The sequence below is a fragment of the Hypanus sabinus genome, chromosome 18 (assembly GCF_030144855.1).
Source record: "Hypanus sabinus isolate sHypSab1 chromosome 18, sHypSab1.hap1, whole genome shotgun sequence".
NCBI classification, from domain to species: Eukaryota; Metazoa; Chordata; class Chondrichthyes; order Myliobatiformes; family Dasyatidae; genus Hypanus; species Hypanus sabinus.
Window position 1 is genome coordinate 35,798,668 of NC_082723.1, and position 20,200 is coordinate 35,818,867.

At 44.1% G+C, this 20,200-nt stretch overlaps 1 protein-coding gene across 7 annotated transcripts in view; it reads right to left on the reverse strand.

Moving 5' to 3' along the window:
- LOC132407481 (proline rich transmembrane protein 1B) overlaps nucleotides 1-18,062 on the reverse strand; it is a 29,341-nt gene extending 11,279 nt beyond the window's left edge. The window contains exons 1-2 of one of the 7 annotated variants that reach the window (XM_059994084.1): nucleotides 17,807-18,062; nucleotides 4,985-5,421 (exon numbers count right to left, since the gene is read on the reverse strand). In XM_059994084.1, coding sequence (XP_059850067.1) covers nucleotides 4,985-5,386 — 402 coding nt within the window. In that variant the 5' untranslated portion in view covers nucleotides 5,387-5,421; nucleotides 17,807-18,062. Of the gene's footprint in view, nucleotides 1-4,984; nucleotides 5,422-13,018; nucleotides 13,155-13,515; nucleotides 13,900-17,806 lie in introns of those variants that run through there. The other 6 variants (XM_059994080.1, XM_059994082.1, XM_059994083.1 and 3 more) reach the window with 6 other exon arrangements.
- Between the last annotated feature and the right edge of the window lie 2,138 nt (nucleotides 18,063-20,200).

Genomic DNA, 20,200 nt, shown 5'->3' on the forward strand with positions numbered 1-20,200 from the left:
CAGTAAATGGAAATTTGTCAACAAAATGGTGTAATCTGAGTTGTGGGAATGTTTTGAGAAAACACAAGGGAACTAGTCCACAGCAGTGTTTTAAATACTGAGTATGAATACTGTACCAGTCAACAGCCATGAGATTAGATAACGGTGAGAAACATGCTTGGTTGGAAAATACTAAGGTAAAATTTATGTTAGATTTTTGAAGGGATCTTGAAGAATATAAAAAGATAAAAAGGGGCAATTTCTTCGTATAAGTGGGAATCGTCTCTTAGGCTGCGTCACGACTAGTGCTAAGGGCTAGAAGTAGCGACGGATGAGAGAGAGGGGGAGAGAGGGAGAGGGAGAGAGGGAGAGGGGGAGAGGGGGAAAGGGAGAGAGGGAGAGAGGGGGATAGGGGGAGAAGGGGAGAAGGGGGAGAGGGAGAGAGGGAGAGGGGGGGGAGAGGGAGAGGGGGAGAGGGAGAGGGAAAGAGAGAGAGACTATAAAAATTGTCCAACAACTGAGGTGCACCTTGACAATATATTGTGTGGCATAGCTTCAAGATTGATGAGTAAGTCTTATTTTATCCCTTTTACTATTTTATTAATCACTTTTCTTTCTTTCAAAATTTTATTCTTTATATAATTCTAAGAAAGCAATTTCTTATAACCTTTAACGGGTGTACAGAGCATCGTTTGTTTGTGGATACATCTTGCTGCTGAGTCAGAAAAGAGCAAGGAACACATTTTAAAGTATTCTCATTACGAGTGCCCGTCATGCTCTTGAGGTTCAGTGCAGCTGGAGACTTCTAAAGGTTCCCTGTGTCCTGATGTATGGGTGTACAAGTGCAGGGGATGACCTCCTCCGGGGGCTCTCTAATGCCCTAAGTCTTGTGAGTCAAGCTCTACCTAAAAGTAGCGAAGGTCATGGGTTCATTTTACTGAACCCGATAGAATCCCTGCAGGCAAAAGGATTCAGTTAATCATTATGCTGATACAGTAAACTAAGCGCCCTGTCTTTAGTTCCCTTCTAGCTGATAAGATCAGCACTGAATTCTCCAATTGTTCTGAAGTCAGCCAGCAAAGGATGCACAGAGTTTCAAACACACATACATGGCCTATTAAGTATAGAGCTTCTCTGTCAACACATTCAATCTATGAAGAGCAACTTTAAAGATCCACAGTTAAAATTTTAGACCCATCTTACAGCCACATTTGTGCCATCAATATTGTGTTCAGAATGAAGATCTGAGCAAAGGTCATCAGGCTGAAACATTAACCCCGTTCCTCTCCACGATGATGATTCCGGCTCTGCTGTCTTTACCTTCATTTGTTTTCACCTCAGATTTCCATGATCTGCAGAATGTTGTTGAGTCTTTTTCAAATGTAGAGGGAATGCAGCAGCTAAGTATTGCAGAACAGGACTCAGGAATCTGATAATCGATCTGATAAGCAGTTTGCTGGGAAGATCGAATAAAATGTGATCAAAAGCACAGAGAGAGCAAATGGGATTTTGTACAAGGTGTTGATATGCTTTGCACCGCACTATTTAAAAACAGTACCGATGTAAGTCCAATAATATGCTTAAAGAAAATTGAAAAAAGTCGTACAGCACAGAACAGGGTCTATCAGCTCTACAGATCTATGTTGACCCTTTTTGCCCATCTACATTAATTCCATCTGCCTGTGTTGGATCTGCATCCTTTTACACATTGCCTACTTAAGTGCCTGTCTAAAATGTAATAATTGTACCCAATTCCATCATGTCCTTCCAGATATCAAACACATTCTCTATAAGTAACCTCACCCCTTTAAAACTCCTTTCTTTCATTTTAAATCTATGCCCTCTTGACTTTGATGCCCCTAATATGAGAAAACAATTTTGACTATACTATTTATGCTCCTTATGATGTTATTTCTCTACTCTGGGTAGCAGGGTGGAGATACATTTCTACCAAAGAAGGTGTAAGGCACTCCTTCCCTCCACTAGCCTGCAGGTCACCTTGGGGCAATGTGCAGCACCTGCTTAGCCCCCAGTCAAGATCAAGTGAAGTCATGGGAGCAGGTGGTGGATGGTCATATGAGCAGAGGGTGCATATCACAAGTCCTGGTTATGCAACTATTGCTGTATAAAATTTCCCAAGAACAATCCTAGTCTTGGAAAAACCATCATCGCCCACATCATACGACACGGCACATTACAAACGAACCAGCTCACCCCTCAACCTCCTTTGTTCCAGGGAAAAACAAGCACAGCCTTTAATACTATTGCTGATCTCTTAAGAGTGAATTTCAATGGCCGAAGAGCGAGGTGCTTTTTTTGAACATTATAACCATGAAGCATGTAAGAGAAACAAGTCCACCTAGTGCCCCTCATGGTCTCAGTGCCAGCTTGTTTGATTTGGAATGCAGGTGTTAGAGTGTATTCTGCGGTTATGGAAATACAGATGGCCCCTGTATTTTGAACGTTTGCTTTACGACAGCTCACTGTTACGAAAGACCTACATTAGTACCGGTTTTCGCTAACCAAAGAGGATTTTCGCTTTTACGAAAAAAAGACGCCCGCTTTATACGTGTGTTTACCCCAAGAAAGACTACCATGACCATGAAGCCTTGTGCGGGCAGTTGCTTGCGTATGCGTGTACATATGTATGCGTGTACATATGTATGCGTGTACGTATGTATGCGTGTACATATGTATGCGTGTACATGTGTAGGCGTGTGATCTTTTTCCTCCAAATTGATTTTGGCTCACTGTCTTCCAGTGTTTGATAAGTGAAACTACACCGTACATACAATATTTCTACTTTATATAGAGTGTATATTTATCATATCATTCCTGCTTTTACTATATGTTTGTGTTATTTTAGGTTTTATCTGTTATTTGGTATGATTTTGTAGGTTATTTTTTGGGTCTGGGAACACTCAAAAATTTTTCCCATATAAATTGATGGTAATTGCTTCTTCGCTTTACAACATTTCAGTTTACAAATGGTTTCATAAGAACACTCTACCTTCGGATAGTGGAGGAAACCTGTACTCATTTCAACAGCAACCAGTCTTCAGATCTGAATGTGGATTGTAGACTGAATTTAAAATACAGCTCAGAACAATGGTTTTCCTGGAGCTGCAGACCAGGAAACACCCAATGACCTGAAACGTCTGCATATGCATGAATGCAATAAACACCCAAACAAAGATTGTTATATCTACCAGCTGTATCTGTCCAGTGGTTTCATTCACAGTCTCAGCATGGGCACTATTGTAAGGAAACTCAATGGATATCCCAGTTACATTGTAAGGAAACACAATGGATATCCCGGTTACATTGTAAGGAAACACAATGGATATCCCGGTTACATTGTAAGGAAACACAATGGATATCCCGGTTACATTGTAAGGAAACACAATGGATATCCCGGTTACATTGTAAGGAAACACAGCAACCAAGTGTCAGCTGACAAACTCTCAGAGACACATTGTGGATTTTGATGATGTTGGATGAGGAATAATTGCCGTTAAAAAATGGATGAAAGATCACCCTTCTTCTTTGTGGGACACAGCCATAGAGTTGGCCCTTCGACCCGTCATCTCTCTGCCAACCATCATGCCTATCTTTATCAGTTCCACATGCCTCTGTGCACTGATCAGTCAACTATCTGTCCTGTTACCATCCCTGCCTCCACCATCTCCTCTGGCAGTTCATTACAGATACCAACTACCACGTTGCCTTTAAACCTTCTCCTCTCACCTTAGGTTCATGGCCTCTAGATTTTAACAACCCTACACTGGAAAAGACTGTAGCTACCCCCCTATAAATGCCTCTCATATACCTCTATCATGTCACCTCCCTTACTCCAGGGAAAAACGACCCAACCTATTCAGCGCCTCTTTACAAGTCCTCTAGTTCAGTCAGCATTTTAATGAAACTTTTTAGATTCTGATCCATTTATTTGTGCATCAAAACACACGGTGAAATGTGGTGTTTAAGTTAACAACCAACAAGACCCAAGGATAAAGTGTGGGGCCAGCCCATAAGTGTTGCTACACATTTCTGGTGCCAGCGTAGCATGCCCAACTTGTTCAGTGGAATGGTGCAGAGCACAGCAAAACAAACCCTATTCCTCCCTCACAACCCCATACAGCCCTCCAGCCCCAGGACCGGCCGTCCTGTGCCTCCGGGCTCCAGTGGACTCGCAGACATTAGGCTTCGATCTCCTCGGTGGACTTGCAGTCATTGGCCCCCAGCCTCCGATTGACCTCCAGGCTTTCCTGCACCCACTCCAGCTCAGCCACATCCTTCCTCTGGTGTGCTGACCAGAACTTCACACAAGTGTGGCCTCACCAACTCGAGCATGGTGTCACAAATCTTCAACCAGAGAAGGCAGAGAACACTTACCCTTCTCACCACCAGGAGGCGCCACTTCAGGGAACGATGTACTTGTAAGCACCAGCCGTAAATCACTTGTCCAAATGAGTCTCAATTTAACTGCTTGGTGGGCAGACAGCACCCTCCCTCACTCCTGCACAGATCTTACAGCCACCCCAAAACCTGCAGACTGGGCACGAAACAGTCATCTCAACTCTGAGTGATACTGAAGAAGGAGAAATCGGGAAAATCCCAGAAATCACTGTACATTGACATCCCATATTCAGTAGGATAAGGAGCCCACTAACGGGAAAGAGAATTTCTTTCCCGTTCTGCCAAAGTACAAGTGAATGCCTGAGCACAAGGAAAATCAGATCCCATGAGGGAACAGCAGCCAAACGACAGGCAGGATTTACAAATATTGATAATCGACTGGTCACAATACATCAATGACAGAAACTAAAGCGCATAAATAACCTAATTTTCTGAAAAGAGAGTTATCAAAAATTGGATCTGGTTCCCTCTACAACCAGCCAGAGTACTGATGGCCAGCTCTTGCTGATCCCCCTCAGTGGGATCTTGTTGAAAGTAGTCAAAGACTCACACCGCACAGGCAAAATGATAAAGAGTCACTACTTACAATTGAGAAAGGGTAGTTTCCGGGTAGGGCTTGCTGGTTCTGGTAAAAGACTTGATCCTGTGCTCCTGGCTGGTACATGACAGGCAATTGTCCCGTGAAAGGTGCCTCATAGAAAGGGTAGAGGAGGTGCACTGCCTTTGGATCTGGTGGAGAATATGGAGGAGGCTCTCCAGCAAAGGCTCTGTTTATATATCCCAGGGAGTCTGTACCTTGCTCCACTTCACTTGTATCCTTTGGTTGGGCAGGAAAGTCAACAACATGGTGGGGCTGGCCAGAGCTTGCCTGGCCCTGGGCGAAAGGAGGCTCCCCAATGAGTTCACTGGAGGGGCTGGCCAAGGCCACAAGCTGTGACAGTTCTCCAGAATCATTTCTCACATGGTTCCCATTGCCTTGTGATCCCATCTGTCTTCCAGTTCTATTTTCTCCCCCCGCCGCACCTGAACAAACACAAAATATAAATAACAGAAAAAAATTGATACATTGATATGGTATCTTACACCATATCCACATCAGCAAATCAAATTGTACCGTCCAAATATCCGGACCTGACTTGCATTACCTTACTTTCCCTTTTCTATTTTCTAACTATGATTTATAATTAAAATTTTTCTCATATTTACTTCAATTTGTACTTAAGGGAGTGCGAAGAGCAGAATCAAATATCGCTGTAATGATTGTACACTTTAGTATCAATTGTTTGGCGACAATAAAATAAAGGAAAGTAAATTGTTATGTCTTTCCTGATTGGTATTGTTATTTTATTTCTAATTACTGGATCACATTGCATAACTGTAAGCCCACAGCTATTGTCGATTACTTACTATCACGTTGTTAAGCAACTAGCCTTTGGCATTAGGTCAACCGTTACATAATCGCTTGTCTCTTCATCTATTCGTTAGAAGCACTTGTTTGAAATTGAAGGAATTTGAATCACTGTTTGAATCAGCCTTTCGCTGAGAAGTACCGTCTTTTCACGCCGGCTCCTTGCGTCCTGTAACGTGTTGCTGAATAATAAAACCCCCTTCAACTACAACTAAAACGGAATTATCTATCTGCCTAGCTTGAGAAAATGGGGAAAGCTCTTCAGCAAGGGCAGAATACAAATACTTGCAAAATCTATAGTCCCTATTGTGAAGTTTGGCCCACTTTTGAATAAGTTGGAATAAATGTGACTACCTTGCACATTTTAAGTCAAGTCAGGTCACTTTTATTGTCATTTCGACCATAACTGCTGGTACAGTCACAGTAAAAATGAGACGATGTTTTTTCAGGACCATGGTGTTACATGACACAATACAAAAACTAGACCGAACTACGTAAAAAAAAACACAACACAGACTACAGACCTACACAGGACAGCGTAAAGTGCACAAAAACAGTGCAGGCATTTACAATAAATAATAAACAGGACAGTAGGGCAAGGTGTCAGTCCAGGCTTTGGGTATTGAGGAGTCTGATAGCTTGGGGGAAGAAACTGTTGCATAACTTTAAGTAAAAGATTTCAATATTCAAAGGATGGTTTAATGTTAACTAGGGATAGAGATCGTGTCCAAACATGAGTGCTATAAATTTATGCATTGTTGACTCTGATAATTAACCATCTCAAATCTCTGATTCTATGGTGTTAATACCTCCATCACTTAACTGTAATGCACTTTCAGTGTTTGTTCACAGAACATGGAAACTGCTGGACGCTCTCTGAAAAGTCAATTAAGATTCAACCACCTTAGTGGGTCTGGAGTCACCTGCAGCCTGGACAGGTGAGGGCAGCAGATCGAGTTTTTACATTTACCCCAACGTCAAAGCTTATCCCACAGGCAATTTTAAAGATGTAGATCTGAGAGAGAAATGTTTCTAGTTGTAATGGAAGTTTTAGTTGAAACCAAATAATGATGCAAGTCACTGGATTAGAGAGTGTGTCTTATGAGGACAGGTTGAGTGAGCCGGGACTTTCTCCTTGGAGCAGGGGAGGATGAGAGAAGACTTGATAGAGGTGTAGAAGATGATAAGTGGCATAGATAGAGTGGATAGTCAGCCCCTTTTCCCCAGTTTGGTTATGGCTAATGTGAAAGGACATACTTTTAAGGTGATTGGAGAGGGGATATCAGATGGGTGATATCTGATATACTGTTGTGCTGTTCCATTTTATGTTCACTTACTCTCACGCAGAGAGACTTGAGTCACTTCACACATCATGAGCTTCTACACAAGCAGAGTTTATGTTTAAGTATTGAAATAAATGAAATCCAATATTTTCTGCCTGGTCACATACAGATTATTTTCAGTTCAGACAGAAAATTCAGCAGCAGTGGAGATGATGAATTGGTGTAAAACTCTTGATATTAGATTGACCAGTGCTTTAGATTTTTGTGTCAACTGAAGACCTTGGAAGGTGGAAGATCTGTAGACAAGGCCCCAATCTATAACTCCAAATTCATCCCCTCCACTCCATTTTACAGTTACCCGGAGGTAAAATCACTCCATTATCTTCCAGTTGACACTAAGTGTATAAGAGTGTAACTATACAAGGAATGCTAATGCTGGAATCCAGAGCAAAGAATGAACAAAGTGCTGGAGGAACTCACTGAGTCAAGCAGCATCTGTGGAGACAAGGAAATGGTCAGTGTTTCAGACCTTAAAGAAGCCACTCTATTGAACACCCTTCACCTGAGAAATGGAGTGAAGCACTGTCGTTACTTGATGCAACACTCCTGATATTGAAAAAAGGATCTAATTGTCCAACTGAACTGTAAACAACCTGAGCAAGAGATTGTTCGAGAGAACTTCCACATCGGCAAGAAATATGCAAGCCTCCTGTCAAAGTATCTTGCACCTTTCAAGAATTCAGTCACAGCTGGGTCCAATCTTTACAAATTTTTAATTTAGAAAGGCCAAGGTTGGGATCAGTGAATTTACAGCACAAAAAAAAGATCAATCAGTCTATTATCCACATGGGTATTCTCCCATGTTATTTCATCACACCCGTCTACAGCTCCTTCCACTCTCCTCATGTGTTAGTCAGGCCTTCTCCTGCTCCGTTTGCTACAAGCACTCCTTGTGGAAGCACATTCCACTCTCATTGTGAGGCGGTTAACATGAGGACCAGTGCATTTTGCCCCAATCCAGTACAAGCGGTTTCCCCAATTAGTCAAAGTTTCATAGAAGTATTTTTAAAAATATAAAAAAGACAAACTGATTTTAACTGAGTAACTCATTTTGTATTTAAATGACATACAGAATGAATCAGAACACTACCGACACCTCTACAGTGCTGTAATATTGTGAATTAGTTCCTCATATTCATCAATGCAGGAATTGATCCAGTGTTTGCTGCTGTGTTACTTTGATTGACTGCAATGGAACAAAATCAGCACAAATGCCCAGTGTAGATCGTAGACTGCTTTCATACAAGCTTTCATTTTCCTTTAGACATGCAAGATGATTGTTGAGACCGCTGGTTTAAGATAGCGCTACCAAAAGTGTGCGACAGTTTGAAAGCAAAGGAATTTAATTGAAACCATTATTAATAACACTTTTTTCGAAGTATGTTGCGATAAACAATCACTGCAAACAATGTCGAAGCGAGCGAAGGCAAAGTGAATCCGTGGGGTGTGCCCTGCTGGTGCGCTGCAAAACTGACACACTTGCAGTTGGAGCCGTGCTGGTTGGAGTGAACGATTCAGAGGGGAGAAGATGAGGCAGTGGAGTTCCGATGCCCGTCCAACTAACGCAAGGAACAAGGGTGGACTGCTCTAAGTACTGAGCCGATTTGGAAAGGTTGAGAACAGCTTCTTCAGCTGCAAAGTCCAGGTCCAAAGCGAATCGCAGGGCAGCTCTGTCAAGGCCTGGAGCGACTCGCCAATCCGGGTCCTAATGCGAGGGACAATCCACTATTTAGACAATCTAAACGCCAGCCCAGATAGACTGCAAAGGCAGAGTGCGGAGAATCAGCTGAAGTTGGGTCACTCTGGGGGCCAAGTCAATTTGGAGTGGTCGAAGACGGCTTCTTCGGCATTTAGGCCTGGAGCGATTTGCTGGTGGCGGGGCCCGGGACCTAGTGCAGGTTTAAACGTCAGCCCAGATAGTCTGGGGGCTTCTCTCTCTGAGATGGTAAGGCTGTGAGACTGGCCTGGCTGCTGTGCTTAGTGTCTACGAACTTTGCAACAATTTCCCCCACTAATATGATGAACTGAACAGAGGCTTTGGGGCTACTCCGGGGATTTGGATCTGAGGTTCAATTTGATTTGGAATGTGTTGTTGCTCACTTCTATTGTTAATATCATTTGATTCATTTTTTAATTTCTCTATGGGCACTGTGGGGGTGGCGAGGTTGATCTTATTTTTTAATTGGGATCCTTGTTTTGCGACTGACTGTAAGCAAGCAAATCTCAAGGTGGTATAATTTATACATTCTTTGATAATAAATGCTCTTTGAACTTTGAACTTCATAGTTCCTAACTTGCCAAAGTACTGAAATCATTTCACTTTCACTCCCGGTCATTTCTGGCCTGAATGCTTGAAACCGCAGAGACCAAAACAATTCTGAATTGTCTTACTGATTACTTCTTGCCAACTATCAGTGACAAAAGTCACTGCTTTTTGAACGCAAACACACGCAACTGACGCTATTTAAAAACTGTTCGCTCTCAGGCACAGTGCCTAACAAGTGCGCATGACTGACGCGGGTTAGAAACTGTTCAGTAACAATCTCCTGTCCCAGTTAAGCAAAGGGAATCCCATCTTATTTTCTCAATTAGTTTTTGCACTTTACAAGTTGTCCCAAGCAAGCAGCTGCCAATGACCCAATTAATCGGAATCCACTAAGAATTCTAAGAATGTTAATTAAGAATTACAAAATAATTGTAAGACAATAAAATCATTGCACATGAACAACATTCTTCCAATCCCCTCAAGATCTCCATTTCTCTCTAATCTGAACACACAGTCCGGGTGCTCATTCTTTATGTAATTTTCCTTTCCTAAACCTCTCCATCTCTCTGACACCATCTTTGATCAGACTTTGACCAGACTTTTGATCCTAATCTCTCTCTTTGATTCAGAGTCGGCAATGTCTTTGGAAGTTTTACTACAGTGTGTATACAGAAGTCACTGCTGTTAATTATTATCTATTTAAACTTCAATGTCTCCTACTAGCTCCAGAATCATGGCTCTAAAACAGAGAGATCAACGTCTGTTCCAGCTTTGGCTGCACTTTGAGCTCACTTGCTGGAATCTGACTGCCTGGCAGGAGTCTCTGATTCTCAGCCAGGTAGTTAGACAGGCTTTTTCCACACAGTTGGACCCAGAATGTTATTGCCCCCTTGCTGGCATATCTAGCACCTGGAGTTACAGTCCTGAGGTAAGGAATCAGCCACGCAGGACGGAGATGGGGAGAAAATCACCGAGTGGGAAATCTGAGGTACTCATCCTCGAGAGTTACTTGGAAATGCACTTCCTTCAACTTACATGTTGGCTTGAAGACACATCAATGAGTACAAAGTTACTGGAGGAACTCAGTAGGTCAGGCAGCATCTATGGAGAGGAATAAATAGTCAATGTTTCAGGCCGAGACCGTTCATCAGGACCGGTGAAGAGTCTCAGCCTGAAACGTTGACTGTTTAATCCTCTCCAACGATGCTGCCTGGCCTGCTGAATTCCTCCAGCATTTTGTATGTGTTGCTTTGGAAAGAACCCCTTGTGTTCATAAAACATGTCAATGGCTGGGTCAGGATCTAGGAACACCATAACCAAGAGTATGGTGGGAGAATCATTAGTAAAGAGGCAACAATGATCCATACAGGACATTCCGGGGTGGCAACAGACAGCTTTGCAGAAACATCCAAGTCACAAGAATGATTCTGTAATAATTGACCAAGGTATAGAAAAGCTTGAGGTAAGGTCCAACAAGCCCACAAGAGCCTATTAATGACAGACAAGAGTCATAAATCAACACTTACAGCCTGAGTTTAGACAAAGGCAACAAAGTAAATGTAAGCTCCTTTATAATGCCAACAACACAAATCCACAATGACCCGATATTCTTGCTTCTCTCCTCCCTATTCCAGTCAGGACAACAAATACCTCCTCCACACCTGTCTGCTTAGGAACGTCTCAGTCAGACATCCTGAAGCACAATTTCATCTGGCAGACCCTGCCAGACTGCACCATGTTGACCCTTCGCAAGGAAACAGCTCATTCTCTAGTGTTGACAACCTCTTGTCCAACGGAATCTCGAACACCGACAGGCCTTGCCTGGAAATGAACTCGGAGCCTCACACTCTCTCCGATGATGACCCTCCTCCTGCTTTGAATACTTTTATCAGCAGCTTTGACAATGGTGCTAGTTTAGTCTGTTCTACCCTTTGATAATTAAAAAAGAATTCTACTAAATCCACAACATCCCAATCACCACTTGATAATCCCAGAAATTTACAAGGATGTTGCCTGGATTGGGGGCATGCCTTGTGAGAATAGGTTGAGTGAACTCGGCCTTTTCTCCTTGTAGTGACGGAGGATGAGAGGTGACCTGATAGAGGTGTATAAGATGGTGAGGCATTGATCATGTGGATAGTCAGAGGCTTTTTCCCAGGGCTGAAATGGCCAGCATGAGAGGGCATAGTTTTAAGGTGCCTGGAAGTAGGTACAGAGGAGATGTCAGGGGTATGTTTCTTATGCAGAGAGTGGTGAGTGTGTGGAATGGGCTGCCAGCGGCAGTGGTGGAGGTGGAAGCGATAGGGTCTTTTAAGAGACTCCTGGATGGCTACATGGAGCTTAGAAAAATAGAGGGCAAAGGTAGTTCAGCACAGCATGGTGGGCCAAAGGGCCTGCTGTAGGTTTTCTATGTTTCCACCCCTCTCCCTCTGCATGTTCAAAACTTCCTGTCCTTCAAGTGACTTTCTTCACTGTCAAGATTCAAGACTGTTTATTGCCAATCTACACCAGTGTAAATGAGGAAATAATTGTTACTCTGGATCCAAAGCAGCATAGAAGGCAAAATAAGCATATAGAACAAAGAAAACACAAAAAATACAATAAATGTAGATATAAAAGTAATCCTATCAAGAAACTGTTATATACATAGACCAACTGTATGGACACAAAGTGACGCGGGTCACCCTTAACATCCACCCACGCCACACTAGCCTGTGATCTGTGCCATCCGGAGAGAAGTTGTACAACTAAGGCCAAAAAAAATCTAGTCTTCTACATCGGGCTCCCTAAGCAAACAGCCCAAATTAAAAAACACGAGAAATTCTGCAGGTGCTGTTAAATCCAAAGCAACACACACACACACACACACACACACACACTCTCTCTCACACACACTCTCTCTCACACACACTCACTCACACAAACACACTCACTCACACACACACACTCACCCACACACACACACACACAAACACACACTCACACACAAACACACACTCACACAAACACACACGCACTCTCTCTCACACACACATTCACTCACACAAACACACTCACACACACACTCACACAAACACACACACACTCACCCAAACACATACACACACACACACACACACTCTCTCTCTCACACACACACTCACCCAAACACACACACTCACACAAACACACACACACACACTCACACTCACACAAACACTCTCTCACACACACACTCACCCAAACACACACACACTCACACAAACACACACACACACACACACACACATTCACTCACACAAACACACTCACACAAACACACACACACTCACCCAAACACACACACACACTCTCTCTCTCTCACACTCTCTCTCACACACACACTCACTCACACAAACACACTCACACACTCACTCACACAAACACACTCACACACACACTCACACAAACACACACACATTCACCCACACACACACACTCACCCACACACACACACTCTCTCACACACACTCTCTCACACACACACACACACACACACACCCCTGGAGGAACTCGGACGGTCAGTAGGGAGGGTTTCGGCCCGAAACGTCGACTGTTCACTCTTTCCCATAGATGCTGCCTGACCTGCCGAGTTCCTCCAGCTTTGTGCGCGGCCCATATTGAAGATCAGTTTCCAATTTTTAGATGAACAGCAGGCACGTTGTCAACTGGACGGCAAAATGGGCCAGCAGGACGTGTGGTAGCGCTGTTAGCATGGACAGACACAAGGACTGGAAAGGAGGGGGGGGGGGGATATGAGTGAAACGCAGATATGAAACTATCCCAGTTTAGGCAACCTGGTCGGCAGGAACGAGTTGGGCCGAAGGGTCTGCTTTCGAGCTCTATGGCATATCGGCGTATCCTTTGGAAAACCATGCGAATTCGGATTCTTCCCCACAAAAATATACTTTGCCCACGGAACAGCGGTCAGCTTTCCTCGGAGCGTGGATTAGGGTCGCGGTTCTCGCAGCTTCCGTCATGTTGCTGATGTTAACCTCATATATAAATGGTTTGTTAATAAAGAGCCCAGTTCCAGGGTTTAGCTGTCTCTTGTCCAAAAAAGAACAGTTAATGTTCCCCACCTTAAACAAATATCACCGCTTAGACTCCCGAATGTTCCTGCCCTTCCCAGAGACAACATCGGAAGTCCCGGTAAGTAACTTCACCGAGCTACGTACAAACTTACAAACTGCAACAGGGACTGCAGATATTCACCGAGTTTCAGCCAGTCCATTCGAGTATAAAATGACTCGCAAACTGGAGTATGTATACCTGTTTCCATCCTTCCCGCTGCCGCTCTCCGCCTCGCTGTCAGGGGTGGGATTAATAAGTCACCGACTCCGTGTTTACTGACTGGTGTGCAAACAGGTGAAGTCCGGTACGGGAGGACAGCGTGGAGAGCCCGAGGGGCCGGCGATGTCTGGTACCGCTCGCCGCCGGCGCGCCTCGCCCCACCGCACACGCAAATTCAAAAAGAATCATTTACTGCTCTCCCGCAGATAAGGCGCAATCTAAACACTCCGAGAGCCTGCCCCTTGGAGCCAGTTGTTAACATTTAAAACAAAACGTATTTTATTACACTTTCTTTGACCGTGATAGGCGCGAGCTCCGTGCCACTTTTCCCACAATCAATAAAATACTTAAAAATTGGCTTTGAAGATGAGCAACTTCGCTTTCGGTGTTTGTAAATGCAGAAGGGAACTTTCGCAGGGTTGGATTGCTGTCCGTACACAGACATTCTGGAGTGGGAACACGCGTTTCAATAGCACTGTTCACGGACCATCTGGCCTCGAAGTACTTCTGAATGATCTATCATGGGCACTCTGGTAATGGTAGAACCGCAGGAGAAACGAGCCCTTCAGCCTATCACCCACAGGCATCCCACTTACCTCTGTTCAGACCGTGGCCTTCTCTGCTTTGGCTTCAACTGTGTTTTCAATGTTGAGAGCATCTCCTCAGACTTCAAACACCTAATCCCCCTTCAGATCCCCTCTAAGCCTCCTACCTATCACCATATACCCTTGTGCACCCGCAACCCGCAACCCCTCCACCTGCTATGTACCACCACCGAATCTCCTTTCATCCTCTTCTGCTTAGGAGTCCCCCTGCAAGACCCCCAGAAGGTTAGTTTACAGGTTGAGTCTGTGGTACAGGAGGCAAGTGGAACATTGGCGTTCATTTCAAGGGGGTTGGAATATAAAAGCAAGGGGATAATACCGAGACACTGGTCAGGCTGCACTTGGAGTATTGTCAACAGTTTTGGGCCTCATCTCTCAGAAAGGATGTGTTATCATTGGAGAGAGTCCAGAGGAGGTTCACGAGGATGATTCTGGGAATGAAGGGGTTAACGTATGAGGAGCATTGGGCAGCTTTGGGATTTAGAAGAATGCGGGGGGGGCGGGGGGGGGGGGGGGGGAATCTCACTGAAACCTACCGAATGTTGAAGGGACAAGATAGAGTGGATACAGAGAGGATGTTTCTCAGAGGGCACAGCCTCAAAATTGAAGGGTGACCTTTTAGAACAGAGGTAAGGAGGAATTTTTTTAGTCAGAGAGTAGTGAATCTGTGGAATGCTCTGCCACAGTCGGCGGTGGAGGCCAAGTCTGTGGGTATATTTAAGGCTGAAGTTGATAATTTCTTGGTCGGTCAGGGCATCAAAGGTTATGGCGAGATGACAGGTGTACGGGGTTGAGTGGGATCCGGGATCAGCCATGATGGAATGGCAGAGCAGGCTCGATGGGCCGAATGGCCTACTTCTGCTCCTATATCTAATGGTCTTATAGTCCATCACAGGGAAAGCCCTCTCCATTTTTGAGCACACCTACGAGGAGTGCTGCCACAAGAAAGCAGCACCCATCATCAAGGACCCTCACCATCCAGACAATGCTCTCTCCAATCACTGCTGCCACCAGGGTGGAGGTACAGGAGCTCTCGGCCCCACACCACCAGGTTCAGCAAGAGTTATTACCCTTCAACTATCAGGCTCCTGAACCAGCGTGGATAAATAACTTCACTCCCCTCAAAACTGAACTGATCACTTAACACAACCTATGGACTCACTAGCAAGGACTTATGTTCTCAGATTATTTATTTATTTCAAAATCAGGTTTAATATTTATTATTTTTTGTATTTGCACAGTTCGTCTTCTTTTGCACGTTGATTGTCAGTCTTTGTGTACATTCTTTCATTGTTTCTGTTGTATTTCTTTATTCTACTCTGAATGCCTGGAAGACAGTGAACCTCAGGGCAGTGTGTAATGACACACACGTACTTTGAACTTCGAACAAGTTGCTGAATCTCCTCTGCACCCTCTCCAAAGCTTTCACACCCTTCCCTCTGTGCGGTGACCACATTCACCCTTCTCCTGGTGTGGCAACCAGCCTTGCACAACAAACTCTCACAGATACCAACATTAATAATATCTGTGGCAATGCTTGTTAGGGTTAGATGTTGGCCAGTGCACTGGGATGATTTCACGTGCACAAATAATCTGCCACAGGGTACATTTCACGCCCCCTCAAAATAGCTTTAATTCTGCATCTTTTTCTGAAGCTTGGAGAGAACTGATAATTGCAAATCAGAATTTGTTCTCTTATATTTGGGTATATATTTAGAAACCTGGAACCAGGGTGAGTAGCCGATTAAGGCCAATCGTAGTTTGAGTGATTAATGAAACCAATTTGAGAGGCCAAAGGACCTGGTGCACCCTCAGAGTGTGCTGACGGGAAGGGCAGGTAACAGACAACAACTACAACCTCCAACACAGTGAGTGATCAAAATGTTTATTTTTCTCAATATTTTTTCAGAATGACATTTATCTTAAGGGGAGATTTTTTGCTTTATTGAATGAATGAAAGATGGGAGAGGAGAACATTCTTCACATTTTCCATCCAGCGTCAGTACTTAGACGTTGGGTCAGAGAGCGGAGACCAGATCTTCACACCATTAATGTACAGGTCTGTGTTACAGCTGGCATATGAGGTACAGGAATGTCATCTCTCTTTGATAATCGAAAAGATGTTGTAGCAGAGCCCTTGGAAAATTAACTCTGCTCCCTGCTATCGAACCGTACAATCAGGCTAAATTTCACACAGGAATACTGAGGATGAGCTCCGTCTTCAGAGGAGCCATCTTTCCTGTAGGTTTTGAACTGCACTCTGTTCTTTCTGCTGAATATGGAAGATACACAGCTTGACTCTCAAAGAAGAATAGTGGGATTTTCCTTTACAAATACATACTCCTTCTGATAATCCAAATCTTGTGGTTTGCTTTTTCCCAACCTCCTGATCTGCTATTTGCAACACTATCCCCACAATAGCCCTTACCTGACCCGTCAGCCATATTCCCTTTGTCCTCTCCCACCTTCTCAGAGACTTGAATCTAACTTTCCTTGTTCTGATTCAGGACCTTCAACCTGAAATAGAACCCTTCTTCGCTTCATGAAGGGCCTCTGCCTGAAACGTCAATTGCTCCTTCCCCTCCACAGCTGCTGCCTGACCTGCTGAGTTCCTCTGCCATTTTTGTTAACGTTGCTCAGGACTTCCTGCAGCTGCAGGATCTCTTGTGTCCCTCTTTGTCGTTCCACGTATGCAGCCCCATCTGTTGAGTGCTTGCTGCATTTTCTGCTTCGGTGTCTGATTTCTTTCATCCACCGGGTTTTCACTCTCACTGCAGTGCCATTCCTCTCAGAATCACCAGAGGAGAAGTGATGCGAAGGAACAGCTTGGACACTGCTGGAGGTGAGCTGAACTGGATCCATCACACTGCTATCTGACACTCGCTAGTTTACACAATAACACAGAGGCAACCATTGAAGCTAACTCCCATTATTTTGACTTACTGGTATTTAATAAGAAATAAAGACTAGTTTCTTGACAGAAACAAAAAGGTCTTGGCACAGTCCGTAGAAGCCCCAAGAGTGAACTAAAGTGAGGCACTTAAATGCTTAAAGGTGAAGTCCACAATGAGCAGGCACAATATTAAAACTGGGCCTGTGAGCACATCTCCGCACACGGGAGAGTGTATATTTTTGACTTTTTCCCTCAGGGAGCTTCTAAGGTTGGGGTTAAATAATATCTTGGAGGTGAAGGGTTTTAAGGAATAGATGGGTCAGCATGGATACTGTGGGGCTGAAAGGCCTCTGTGAGGTAGAGTCAAGGTAAGGAGACCCTCTGCTCTGAGATAGTTTTGTAAACGTCTAAAGAAATTAAGGATTTTAACAATTAGCTTCACTTGTCCCATATACATCGGAACACTTTCCTTTGCTTCAATGACCAACGAAATCTGAGGATTGTGCTGGGGCTGGGGGCAGTTCGCAAGTGTCACCCGGCTTCCAGCGGCAACATAGTGTTTCTACAACCCACTGATCCTACCGTATGCGTGGGAGGAAACCGGAGCGCCCGGAGGAAATCCATGCGGTCACGGCGAGGTCATCCAAACTTGTTACAGATGGTGGTGCGAATCAAATCCCAATCGGTGATTACTAGCGCTGTGAAGTGATTGCACTAACTGCTACGCGACTGTGCCGGTGTCATTACGTTTGTCTGTGAGTGAGCAGTTTAATGTGGCACCGGAAATGGCGCGTTTCTTCTGTACTGCCAACGCGGGGTAGCGCTGACTTTTGATTTAAGCCTCTGGAGTCAGACTTGGACTCACAACCTCCTACGTCAGAGTGTTACCTATTCAACCGTAGCTGGCGTTGTGATCCACAGACCCAACTCGCAACTTCGCTGATCCGCGGGGGTCAGCTCTGCAAAGGGCCTCAGTTTTTATTAACCAAACCGCCCCGTGGGCAAAGCTCTCCAGTGACGTGAGTTCGTGCGGAATGATGCAAATAGTTGACTGAAGAGCGTTTCACAGCTCAGTCGTCTTAAGTAACTGCAATGAGAGTGAATTTAACTCCCTGGCCGTTAATCATCAGCTCTCCAAAGTGTTCCAAGATGCGTTTAAAAGTGAACCTTTAAAGTAAATGAAACGTGACGGTGTAAATGATGCACAGTAAAGAGACTTCATTCACCTCCCAGCCACAGCCGTGATGATTCAGGACACCTCCTGGATGGGAACACTTACATACCGCCAGTGATTAGTTTACTCTGCGTGGCCAGTGGGGAGGGATTATGAGCCAGCCCACCCCTCTGCTCCCATCAAGAAACAATGCTCGTAACTTCTTGCCGTCTATCCAAAAGCCTTTGCCTGAGCTCAGCAATAATATTAACTCCTGCGCTGGCTGTTCCATAGTAATGTTGGAGTATGAGGCACTTAACATGGGAATAGAGTCATTTAGTCACTGAGCAAAGAAAGAGACTGTTCGACCCATCTACTTCATGCCAACTTGTTTTTCTGCTCTATCCCTTCTACCTGCACCATAGCCCTCCATACCCCTCCCCTGCACATACTGTAGGCTCTGCCGTTAGATAGATGCTGGTACACCTTGGAGTGGCAGAGTTCAGAGTTCAATTCTAGCGCCGTCTGCAAGGAGTTTGTACGCTCTCTCCATGAATATGTGGCTTTCCTCCAGGTGCTCTGGTTTCCTCCCACAGTCCAAATCTCATTTATCTATTTATTTATCCATCTATTTATTTATTTATCTGTTTATTCATTCATCCATTTATTTATTTATTGAAAAATGGCGGTGAATAGGCCCTTCTGGCCCTTGGAGCCACACTGCCCAGCGTCCCCCCAATTTAACCCCAGCTTAATCACAGGACAATTTGCAATGACAAATTAACCTACCAGCCAGTACGTCTTTGGACTGTGGGAGGAAACTGGAGGACCCGGAGGAAACCCACGGGGAGAACGTGTAAACTCCCTACAGGCAGTGGCGGGGAATTGAAACCGAGTCTCCTGTACTGTAAAGAGTTGTGTTACCACTACTACCTGGCATTAGGTTCATCAGTCATTACAAATTGTCCTGTGATTAGACTAGGGTTAAATAGATGTGTTACTGGGACACGCTGCACCTCTAAATAAATAAAATCAATAAATATCGTTGACCAGTTCTGCTGACAGCTCATTCCACAGCCCTCTGAGTGGAGAAGTTCCCTTTAAATATTTTATCTTTCGCATTAACCCCAAGCCTGCATGTATTTACTCTTATCCCTTATAATTTTGTAAACCTCTATAAGAACTCCCCTCATTTTCCTGCAGGGAATAAAGTCCTAACCTAGCCAACCATTCCTTGTCAACTCAGGTCCTCAAGTCCTGGCAAGATCCTCGTACGTTTTTTCTGCGCTCTTTCAACCTTATTGATAATCTTTCCCTTTGGGAATATTGCCGGTTTTCCCCACCTGGGAATAAACAACTTTCATTTCATGGGTTCTCATGGTAAGTCAAGATTCTGGAAGATGTTTTATTTCTAATATGGCCTGGCCCTTTCAGGCACCAGTTATTATGTCTCTTGTGAAATATGGTGTGCGCAGGGGTAGGTTTGGGAGTGAGGCGGAAAAGGTATATAATGTGATCAATTAATTGTTTCTCTAACCTTCCCTTGTGCATTAGATGCTTTTGCCTCTTTTCTTTAAGGTGGTTATGTGGTCAGAACGCCCAGAAGGAAAGGAATGCACTTTATTCTCACTTGGGACATTCTATATTTAATCATACAATTATAATTATTTTTAAGACTATATTCTTTACAAAAGTTTGATGTGGAATATGTTAACTGTAATATATTTATATTTATTAATTTATTTGCTTAAAGATTATCATAGTGAGTGACGTTAATTTGCTTTATAAGGGTGGGTATTATTCCATTGTTGAAACAAAACAGA